The sequence below is a fragment of the Lonchura striata genome, chromosome 3 (assembly GCF_046129695.1).
Source record: "Lonchura striata isolate bLonStr1 chromosome 3, bLonStr1.mat, whole genome shotgun sequence".
Taxonomy (NCBI): Eukaryota; Metazoa; Chordata; class Aves; order Passeriformes; family Estrildidae; genus Lonchura; species Lonchura striata.
In genome coordinates, this window is record NC_134605.1 from 60,654,929 (window position 1) to 60,667,345 (window position 12,417).

Genomic DNA, 12,417 nt, shown 5'->3' on the forward strand with positions numbered 1-12,417 from the left:
TATTTATTTTCCCAACAAAAGGATTAATACAATTAGATTTCACACTCTGAAACCTCAAGTGTTACAAAATAATGTGAAAGGCAAAGTACTTTCTAATATTCATAGCACCAGAAGAAAATGAACACAACTATTCTTCTTTCCTGTTTCAGAAAGAATATACTATAAGGAAAAATAAATATGAACTTCTATCAAATTTTTTCTGAAGCCATATCTGTAAGATTTAAAAGCATTGAACAATCTGCTTGTTTACAATTTAGTTTTGCTACAAACTTGAAAATACAGATCTCATAATAAATCTAGTCTAATATCCTGTCGGAGAGTCCTACTATTGTGTAGTTTTTGCTTTGATGAAGACTAAAGGTACAATGGATAAACACAGCAAAATAGGGCCCTTGTCTTTATTTTGGCCCAGCCAAGTTCCAGTTGCTGTTCAAAGTAAAGTTTTAATGTTTTGTAGAAAAAAAAAAATGGAGAGCATTGGATTAACAACAAGTCACTTGGATTTACTGTAATGGCATCTGAGATGGAATATCAGACATATGATATCTATCAGATATATGGTATATATGGTATCTGAAGGATATCTTCCATATGCTTTCAAAACTATTTTATATAGTAGAGATTACATTGTAGAAGAAATACAAACTATTGATTGGGACACAAATGTCAGTGGAAGTACTTTTTTGTATAAAAAATTACTAAATTCTCTCCCAAATTTCACATCAGATTCCTTGCATTCTATATACACTGAAAGGCTGTTAATTGCAAGCAGCAACAACTTAAAACAGATACATTTAAAGCTAAAATAACAACACCAGTTTTGCACATTCTTAGTGATCAGTAAGAAATGTGTCTTCCAGCTCATGACAGTAAGTATTCATATCTGAGGTTTTATGTAGTGAATGACTTTATAATAACAATTTAAAAAAAATTAAATCCTTGTGTTTTATGTGCATCAGATTTTTTTTTTTTTTAGTTTTTGCAGTGTTGTCAATGCCTATCTTCATTAATGTCAATAATTACCATTTTAGTCAGCTGAAACAAAGCTAAACCACTGCCAAGCAGTTCAGAAAATCCTACCCTTTAGGGATAGGGATATCACCTGTGGCCAGGGATACTCTACAAGAAGTCAAGATTGGAGGAAACGGATCTTCTTGCTGATCAGATTTACTCACCTTTCTTTCTCTTAAATGTAACTGTTTGGATTCTAAGGTTAGATTCCTATCTAAGGAATATACCATATATAATTAATCTACTACAACATAAAATCAGAAACCAGAAAACATTTATAAACATTAAGGCCAAAATACATGGAAATCAGACTAACCTCTAGTGTGCATCCTTTGGTTAGACCAACAAAGTCAGGACTGCTCAATATGTTATAGGGTGTCCTTGAAATTTCAATGTCTTTGAGGCAACCTGTGTATTTCTCCAAGTTCACTTCAGGCCTAAAAAACATTTAGAAGTACAATGTGTTTTCAAAAATAGAATTTAGGGAGAACAGTCAGCCAGACACACGTATGTACAGTTTCAGTTGCACAGATGCTTGATTTTGATTTTTATTTTAACTACACACATACACTTGAATATGTATTGCCGCCTACAATCTATCAGTACGCATTGCACTCTGCCTTGCACCACTTGAAGTTGTTACAAGAGGTTCATCTCAACTCCAATTGACAACAGTCCCTTCTCAATTTTTTCTTTAAGGGTTTATGGTTGGTTGCTTTGTTTCCCATGTTTTTCCTTTGGTAAAGGAGAACTATCACCTTTGGTGTTAAAACACAATGAGCTACAAAATAAGGAAGTTGTTCCTTAGGCAAAGCAGAAAGATGCAAGCTAGGGAATCATAACAGTAAGGAGAAACTTTAACTGGAAGACATTTTTTGTTCCTCTTTTTGCATGCTAGATCCAACAAAAAAAGAACTTTAGCAGTGTACAAATATTTGAGTAAAGTTTTTGCCCACACACTTCAGGAATGCAATCAGGTGGATAGACATTTATTTTATATTTCCATATATTATCCTTCTTATGAAAACTGCTGCATGTTTTCTTAGGATACAACAATTCATCTGACTTTTTCAGGCAGTTAAACAAAACAAAGTCCTTGGGTTTGTTACAGAATGTAACTATCCATCCAAAACAGGAAAATATTGTAATGGAATTCAAGTTCCATGTTTGACTCATCAATTGGCTGATGAGAGGAAATGAGAAACCCCTTGAAAGTAATATCAGAGCTATCATGTTTGACTGCAAAAGTATGATTTCCTAAGCCTGGGTACACAAGATGAGACCATAACTGCTGGTAACATCTGAACCAGGCCTTTATAAAGTCACTTCAGAAAAAAAGCTGCCACTGATACCACAGAGAGTAAGAAAAAAAAAAAAAAAAAAAGCAGCACTATTTAATTCATGAAAAAGAATTATCCATGAGTGTTTGCTAGAGCATCTGAATAGTATGAACAGCTCAAAGAGAGAAAAATTAATTTGGGAAATAAATAAGGACTTAAAACTGGGATGGGGTGGGGAAGGGGGGAAGCAACAAAGCAACAACCACTTCAGTTCCCTGGAAGGAAATAAAACATTTTAAAGAATATTAATTAAAAAATAAAACCAATTTTCACAGATACTAATCAGCCGCATGTTTTGGCACTGAAGCCATTTTGTATTATAGCCAACTGAGCAAGCATGATGTATTCTCTGGCAAATTAGTACTCTCTGCATAAGTTAAAGCAAGCATCTGGTTAACTAAAATGATCCATATGCTACTTTATTTACATTCAAGTAACTGTGTTCACCTTTCAGTTTATTTTCCCTTGCTCTTCTACACTTTCTTTATGGATTTATCTCCCAGCAGAAGAACAGTTTTGCTGTTGTCATTGTCACTGGTACCCATAGTCTTTGCCATCTAGAAACCATTCTCATAATACCCATTCCTGCCTTGTCCAGTGACAGACTGTCCTCATCCTGTCCTGCTACAAACAGCTGCTATTATAATTCCCAACTCATATCACCGAATCACACAATGGGTAAGGTTGGAAGGGAGCACTGATGGTTGTCTGGCTCAATCTCTTTGAAAACACTGAACACTTGCTTGATGTTTTCGCAAGACTTCTTTTTTCCTTTTTCCTTTCCAAAATACACCAAATAAGGTCTGAGTTCACTAAGATATTGCATAATTCTTCTTTTGTTTTTTGGGTTTTTTTGTTACTTTTATTTTGCCAAAATAGGCCAGTTTTGAGGGAAAACAAACAGCAAGTTCTGGAGCTTGAGAGGAAATAATTTTTCTAAAGTTCAGGGCAGGAATGTGGGGTTGAAGTTGTATTTTTCCAATTCAAGCCAGGAATTAGACTGCAAAACACAGCGAAGATCACATCATATCTGAGCACACCAAAGCAAAAGCAATGGATACAAATAGCTGCAAACTGAAAACGCAGTCAGAAATAGGTGATCTCCTCTCTCTGCCCCTCATACTCCTGTTCTTAACACAAGAGGCGGCAAATTTCACAAAAAATCTCCCGCTTGTTGTTATGCTCTCCTCGGTAACTACTTCACTGCCTCTGAACAGGGCACTCCCCACCTCGCATGGGACTGGAGGTCGGATCCAGTCAGCCACAGAGCTGGCTGGAGCTCCTCTCCGGAGGCACTGCAGGGCCACGAGCAGCACAGGGCTGAAGGAAGCAGGTGCGTGAGGAAAATGAGAGTTGCTCGTGTAGGTGTGTGCACGGCGTGGAACGTGGTGGTGGTGAGCGCTTGGGAGCAGCTTTGCTGGCTGAACTAAGAGCCTGAGCGTAGCAGCTGCTCTAACACTGCCCAAGCTGCTGCTGCGGGGCCACCCGTGCTTTCAAGCTGCACTTTAACTAGACACATGCAAGTCATGCAAATAATCTGATTGTTTTTACCTTGCCTTCATACTGGGGTGAGAAAGACAGACAAGAAAAGAAAACAACAACATGGCGTTAATTGTAGCAAATAGTACTTCTGGTTTTGTTGTATTTAGTAGCAAGGTGTACCTTAGTAGCAACTTTGTTTTGTTGTAGCTTAGTAGCAAGGTTCAGCTATTTCGCAGTGAAGCAAGTGTACACCATTTACAAAGAACATATAATAAAAGGTCAGATTCTATGTACACTATCCGGCTATAACAATTAACAGGTTTACTCTGCAAGCAGCTGCCTTAAAGCATAACACATCAGAGGGTTTTTGTAACTTGATACTCTATTTGGTCATGAGCAAAAGCAAACCATGTAAAAGAATTTGGCAGAACTGACATGACCTGATAATTACAAAGTCATGGATACCTCAGTGTCTATTGTTTGCAGTAGCTCAGCTTTGCCCTAATCCCCCTTTCACTACTTTTGATTCCAATTTACCATAACGTTAATCTTGCCTCAGGCAGTGACAAATCATAGCTGTAGGCAGAACGGTTACACAGGTCAAAGTAGCTGTGGTACACTGATTTTCTGGGCAGCCACAAAGGAAGTGGAAGATAATTGCTCTAGACCTCTTGTTATGCACCGATGTGATTTCACAATTACATAATATAACGTTATATTTAATGAGTAAAATAGATCTTAGATCTTTTTGTTGCTGGGTGATTTGACATCAGAGGTCAATTATTATCCTAATAAATTAACAAATATGTCCATTCTTTCAGTGGCAGAAGGGTCTGTGGATTAAACACAACAGTTCCTTGTGCACAAGACCACTTCAAGGCTCTCATTATGCCATGTAGTTAAAGCTGACATAGATTAATGGGCCTGTTTCTGTGTTGCTCATCTGTTCATTGTAGCACAGAATTCTCTTGTTCTTGTCATTGCAAAACTGCTGAATATTCATTTAAACTTTAAATAAGTTTTTTGGTCTATTTAAAGCCATGAAAGAAAGTCACTAAATTCAAGTATTTGTTATCCCATTTCCTTAGCTTATTTGCTTTGAAGTTAACATTTCTGAATATTACTATATAATATTTTAAAATAATTACTGAGAATTTTATTTGTGTAGGAAATTCAAGATCAGACTTTGAAGGGAAAATATGTCATTCTGCTTACATTAAATATATGAAGAGTATCATATACTATACTTTAAGTCCTGAATACAGCGTGAATTTTATCTAAGGAGATCAGGAACTAAAATCTACAAATAATTTAAAATAATATTAAAGCAAAATAATTCAATACATATTTAAAGTATACTGACACTGATTATGCAAGAACATAAGAACGTGGGTACCCATTAAACAGTAATCCCATGTGGAATAGTCTGTAGGTAAATTTTTGATTCATGAACAAAGTAAACACTTTTCCTTAATTTTGTGAAGGTATCGAGCCAATTCTCTGAATCTGCAGTCACAAATTCTGTGCATCAAATAAATACTTAAAGAATCAACTATATCATGGTTCTTGCACAGAATCAGAAAGAGGTACTGCACTGCAAGCGTCATTTCCATTGTATCTGTGTAAGGTGAGCTGTGTGAAATACAAAACATATGCAAACAAATCACTATTCTGCTGTGGCAGTACAGGATAGATTGGGAATTCACCATTCACTTACTGCAAATGAACTTGAGAAATAAAGGCAGGGAATAAGATTGTATTTACATCCCCTTACCAAGATTAAAGAAATTGGTTTGAGCCACGTTACCTTAGATTCCTCAGGGTTGGCAATCCCCCAAAATATATTTTCTCGTGCCCTTTTAAGTTGAGTCCAAAGTGGCTGCCTGTAGAAGTTGTTGCTATGGTCTCTTCTTCATTAGTGTCTATGTCTACAATTGATATGTTGGCTAAAAGATATTTGAGATTAATTACAAAATATCCATCCTGAACAATGATGTCTTAATATAAAAACCAACAGAAAAATATTTGGTGGGTTAGCAGGTGAGGGAAGAGGCAAGGAAGGCTGTATTTTGCAATTATGATACTGGATTTCCACATTATCAATTATAGGCAGGGGAAGAAAGCTGCACTTTCCTCTGTTTCCATAACAACCTGAAAATCTATAGCAATTCTGTACACTTTATTTTTTATATATTCTCTAAACCTGTTTCAATTTGGTGCCTTCTTTGTGTCACTGTAATTTGGAACTAAAACTTCAGGACATAGTCATGACAAGAGATCATTTTACATTTAATTTGTGATCTCAGTCCAAAGATTGCCTCTTGAACAGGATTTTTAGTGTAAAAGTTTGTTAAGCACTGTCATTATGTGCCTTAGAGATTGGTGAGCAGTCACTCTAAACCACTTTCAAACCCAAAGCAGTCAGTTGCTGTCATGTCCAATCTCAGTCTAGAGTCAGTGATGTGCTACATACAACCATCCTATTTAGATGCCTGTTCCATGTATATTTTTAATGTATGGATTAATACAGAATATAAAGTTCAATAAAATAAATAAGATTTGGTGAAAGATGTTGAGCAGGCACCAAGATATATAGGGATCAAAAAAAACAGATTTCTTTCCTTTCTTCCTTGAGAATTGAATAGACAGAATTTCTGCTACACCCCACCAAAACCGAATTAATTTTCGTTTCATTTCTATACCTGTATCTTCTTTATAAACAAATGATGTTTGAATGCTATTGATACCCTACTATTACATTACATTATATTTTATATTAATACCTCCCAGGTTAAGTATGAACTATGACAACTGGCTAGCAATAAGACATTCCTCCCGTAAAGGTCCAGAAAAATCAGCAAATGAGATGAGCAAATTATTTTGGCCACTGTCCCAACTTCCAAGTCTCCTTCAGCCAAATGACACAGAAGAGGGAGTGTGTGTGAGTTGTGAAGGCCAGGTAGAGAGCTGGCACTGCAGGGGGCAGAGGCAGAGGAATGGGTTTGTGGTGACCCTCAAGATTCACAATGCAGTAAAAATTCTAACTGCAAAAGCACAGAGTATGTCACAGTAGCCATAAACAAAACTAATTTGGCTCAGGTAAGATTCTACCAGCTCTATAACCAGACTACAAAACAAACAAACAAAAAAAAGGGTTTTGCCAACATGATAACCAGTAGTATGTGTGATCTTATAAAATTCCACCACTTCGCATTTTGTGCCAGTAACATGTTGAAGAATTAGTAGAACTTCTGGAGATGTTCCCAGTTGTTTCCATGCAGATTCAGTTCACGACACAATACACATCATTAGGGAAGATAAAGTTAATGGTGTTTGTCTTGTTAGATACTATCAATACTAAAGTCACTGTTTTTTTTAAGCACTTTGGTATATGCTGAGCATGAGAGGACTGTACAGGATAAAAGCAATTGCTGTCCTAATAAAAATCACACGTGTGTTTCATTATTTGGAACAACATCAGGGACCTGATGAAAAGACTTATTTTTTCCCCAGTCAGAAGAATTTTAGAATGAAATTTATGACTGTATAAAGAAATTATGCCTGAAAAATAGGCTACCTTTATAAAGTGCTATTTGACAATGCAATCACTCACATGCAACTCAACACAATTATAATCTAAACAAAAGAAATTGCTAAATCACCAGAACTTGTAAATCCCACATCACCATCCCTGTGATTAGATGGTTAGGTGTACTGCACAGATAACTGGAAAAGTCATGCTGCTGACACCACAGGAACTTCTTACCTTGCTTTAGAATTCTTGACAAGGTGAAAGATTTCCATTTGCCATCATTATGATTTTGGTTGCTGATAACCGAAGTTGTACCTGAACCCAGGTCATAGCTGACCTTTATACGCCCACCACTGAGTTCTACACTCATGAAATCCTTCTGTTAATGAAAAGGGTTAAATAGATACACCATTATGATTCTTGTCCATTTTGGTAAGAGGCATAAGACACTAAATAAACACTTTTTAATCGCAGGTGACTACAGACAACATATTTCAAGGTTTAAAAAATGCCACAACTTGTGCATTTACTACCCAGGACTCTCATGTAGAAAAGTCTAATGCCAAGCTCTTTTTTCCCCTTACATTCTCTTTTGTATTGCTAATTTAGTTGGAATTTTTCTGTCATCTTAGTTGCAGTTTTGATGGAGTAGTTGCACTTTTATTTTAGATTGAAGATAAAAGTGTACATTATAATTACCTCAAACTAATACTCAGCTTTGAGTATATGTTTGTACTATAGTGTATTTATTGCATGCCTCAGCTAGATTTAAACTTGAAAGGTAGAAAACAAAAATAGTGGGGATGTTAAACTGGGCATGTTCTACCAAATTTCCAGAGAGTAATCTATGGAAGCAACAGAGCAAAAGAGAGATGGAGACAAAGAGAGCTATGAAGGCTCTTATTTTCATCAACCACTGACACCAGTATCCAAGCAGCAACTGGAGATGGCTGACTGGAGCAATGATATACGCTGCACTATCTCCAGAGCTGGCAGGATACAAAGAGCAAAACAAGAGAGAACCAGACAGCATGAATGCCATTAGGTAAGTAATGGTGGAACTATGACCCAGGATGTAAATGTATCAGAGAAATTTTTATTATTTTGCTCATGGCCAGTTCCACCTCTTCTCAGAGTAAAACTGAACAAACTCAGTATTCTACACGCTTAGGCACATCTATCAATGCATCATTAGAAAGAGCATCTCCCAAGTTTTTATGTGGTGGGACAGTACCACAAAAAACAAAATATACCAGGGACCAGTTGCTTGTGTTTTTGAGATTTCAATTAAATATTTTTTTCATAGAAAAATATATGTCACAAATAATGGTATAAAATAATATAAAATAATCACTGTAATTTTGCTTTTGATATTCAGTTATAAAAGTTCATTAGAAAAGCTACATAAATATTTTATTATCATAATAAAATTCTAGTTTTTGCTGCAGTCAATCAGGAGGAGCACCCTCCTCCTTCATAATTCCAGCTATTTTGATAATTATTTCCAAAATACAGGAATCTGAAAATAAGACTGATTTACAGTCTTATTTTTTGTAAAGTATCAAGTGCTCAGTAATTCTTCAAGACATCAGTGAAAACTACTGTACATAATTTCTGCCCCATATGAAAAGGATAAGGGAAAGAATCTGTTTCATGTCAGTCATGCAAATCAATCTGAATCACAGATACCAAAGGTGAGCTATTCAGATCTGGACAGGTGCCTTTATAAATAATTTCTCCTGTTATCCACATACATTTGATACTGTGTGTGAATTAAAACCTTGAACAACTTTGAAACTAATATTTCTATTCTCTGTTTTAGCTGTCAGAGATATCATATGTACATATTGGAAAAACACAATCTTATTTGTCACACCAGTCCCTCTTTAAATCCACTAAATAAAACATAAACATTTCCTTTATATGAGTAGGATTTCTAGATAAGACTCATCTCTTTCCATATTCTGCCTGCCATCAAAATATGATATTTTAAACTATGAATAGACAAAACCAACTGAAAATGTTCACACACATAAACATCTGGGATAAAGGAAAATTAATTAATCAATTCAGAAAAAGCTGGAATTCTCCCCAGACCAACATAGTGATCCCCATCAGTAAACATTAGGCAGTCAACCTTCCACACTACAACTGTCTTCAGCTGTCTTCAGCTGGTCTGCTGTGAAGCACCATACCAGGATAGCGGTACCTTAAATTACTAATTGTTTTCATGATCTGATGAATTCAGTGAATGCAAAGATGGCCTGAAAGCTACAAGGAGCATAGAGATTCACTAGCTGTTCTTACCAAGTCATCAGTAGCGAGATACATCAACAGAGCATTTGATGAGAAGGTCCTGAACTTGAACATGACTGTGGAAATATTGGGGTTCCAGCGGATTGGGCGGCTCACCATGGCATAGCTGTCACCATCAAACTGCACCGTTCCTTCACCATCTGCCACCTGTGGGCTGAAAATAACAATTCCAACCATTTTCTTTTGCTGTGTGAAGTTAAAATAAAAAGTGCAGGGCTAGGAAAATGTGGGCACAGCTCCTGGGAGCCTTCCTGAACTTGGTTTGATATCTTACTGAACCTCCCACTGACAGGGACAGGATTTCCCATTCCATTTTGAGAATTCAAATGCCTTTCTTTTGTGGGGTCTTTGCTCACTACCCTGGTGGCTGTGAAAGCCACCTTGAGGCACTGGACTCTGCTCCATGCCATCTAGAAGTGCTGGCACCCTCATCACGGCTGTCCATGAGCCACACCCAGTTCACTGTGGTTCCCATGCTCTCTCACGCTTTGACTGTTTCTGGTTGCTGGCTGTCAGGAGCCTTTCTATCACAGCCTTGTCACACCAGCTCACTTCTGGTAACTCAATGACCACACTGGCTGCTTCCCCTCTCGGTGGAATTGCAACCTAACTTGTGTGGCATGCATTTTGGAGTTTGATGGCTGCTGTGGAAATTCCTGCTACTTACCACCAAATGCAATGTCAGTGCAGGCAGGTTCCCGAAAGAAGCACGAGAAACAGTTTGTGCTTTACCTACCTGACAGCACACCCTTTGCAGTCGCCTTCAATATCCCTGAAATTCCAGAGTCCGATTGGTTTGCTGTCTAGAAAGGTTTCACCCATGCAGCCAGTGAAGGTGGTGACTCTTACAGCATCTGACTTCTGCAATAGCGAGCACAAACCTCCTTAGAACTGAATTTAAAATTATCTACTGCATCTGAAAGCATAACTGGTGCAACAATTATAAAAATAAATACTATATAAAATTCTATATAAAATCTATAAAACCCCCTCATAAGATGTTTTAAATATCAAAAGTATTATTTAATCTGAGAAGCCCTCCTACAGAACAACTGATCACTGAAAATGTGAACTGAACTTTGTATCAGCCCAAACAAGAAATACCTTTTAGATTTGAGACTCTCGGGAAAGCCAAGGGAGAACAAGTCCTGAAGAATAAGGAGCTGCTTTGGTTTCCACCATCAGTTTTCCTGTCTGTTCAGAAAGTTGGCTGCTCTCACCTGTTCAAGGCCTAGCTGTGTTTTCATTTCAAGAAAGGACTATGAGCAATCTTGCCCACAATACAATAAGCAAAGTGTTTCTCTTGCAATGCTTGAAACCCTGGAAATCAAGCAGACTGTCCAAGCTAAAAGACAGGCTGAGAACTCAACTGTTACACCTGTAAAGTTCATGCTGAATTTTGGATGTAGAAAAAAGTGCAGAGGGCAAAGCAATTAAAACACGTTTCCCATCAGAACGCATTAAGCTAGGGTTATTCACATAGAGTTATGCTCATCAGAACATAACATGGTACCATGATGAAGGTAGTAATAATTGACAGTACACAGAGTACTCCACTAAAAATTATGCTTCTAAAAATACCCTAATTCATTTAAATTTCAGTTCACCAATAGAGCTGATTAAAAATCTATACACTCGGCTATTTGAGATAGACAAGCACCTGCTGTTTTTACAGTAATTACAAATATTAAGACCTTGCAAGAGAACATGGAGAAGTGCAATTTGAAAATACTCAAGGAAAAGTATGACTCAAAAGACTTAATGTGCTACTGATATCTCCCAAGGTAATTTGATAGGTTTTAATTAGCAACAAGTATGAACTTAATGTCACTTCTAAGAAATTCTTGATATCTAAGAATCATAGTCTTCTACAAGTCAGATGAAAGATGTTTCTAAAAACTGAAATGAACTTTCCTTTGAATACACCGCAGAAATGCATGCAAAAAAGGGATGTGGACAAATTGTAGGACAAATCTAAAGCATTCCAAATCCTAATAATATGAAAAAGCAGATTTCTGAGTAGAAATAGATATACCAGTAACCTTGATTAAATGTCCAAAGAGCTGCACAGTTTTAGAAAAGTCTTGGTTAAGGTCTTAATTTTGTGAGCCTTACAACTGTACTACATGAAGACAGAAATTCCCAAAAAATGGAAGTTATATTTTAATTCAGAGATCGTACTTGAACAAAACAAGTCTGACAGTGTTTAAAACTCTACATTGCAAATATACCAGCCATACCAAACTTAAAAGAGACTGTCTTCCTACTGATGCCCTTGTCTTTATTTATCTGGAGAGGAAAAAATAATTCAGGAAGATTTTCCTGAATAAAATGAAAAAATAGAGAGTTCTTCAGATAATATTTGGACAACTCTTACTGAGGCTGAAAACAGCTGTTCTGACATTGAGTTTTGCACTTTAATTTTTCTGCATATTGTGTTATTTTAACACCTGAGCACATATACTAACTTGAGAGTAAAAAAGTTCAGTGAGTTCGCTATTTGGGAAAGTCTAAACTTGAGCTTCTTTTCAAATGCTAAAATATTGATCAGGAACAGAATACTTAATTTAAATTGTTTTGTAAAGAATGTTTTGTAAAGAGTGCTAATTAGCTTTTGTTGGAGAATGATTTCTTCAAAGTTTTCCATCTATTCTATTTGGCATACATCTTCTATTCATCCCATGAAGTTTAGCAAGGTAGAAGATATCACCAGATAAACAAACAGACAAAAAAAAA

The 12,417-nt window shown here is 36.5% G+C and overlaps 1 protein-coding gene across 2 annotated transcripts in view; it reads right to left on the minus strand.

Annotated features, from left to right (window-relative positions):
- Window positions 1-12,417, minus strand: part of LAMA2 (laminin subunit alpha 2) — a 335,231-nt gene that overhangs the window by 23,012 nt on the left and 299,802 nt on the right. For both annotated transcript variants that reach the window (XM_077782208.1, XM_077782207.1), the window contains 5 exons: window positions 10,418-10,542; window positions 9,673-9,835; window positions 7,600-7,744; window positions 5,641-5,779; window positions 1,328-1,448 (listed from right to left, as the gene is read on the minus strand). In XM_077782208.1, the coding sequence (XP_077638334.1) occupies window positions 1,328-1,448; window positions 5,641-5,779; window positions 7,600-7,744; window positions 9,673-9,835; window positions 10,418-10,542 (693 nt within the window). The remainder of the gene's footprint in view (window positions 1-1,327; window positions 1,449-5,640; window positions 5,780-7,599; window positions 7,745-9,672; window positions 9,836-10,417; window positions 10,543-12,417) is intronic.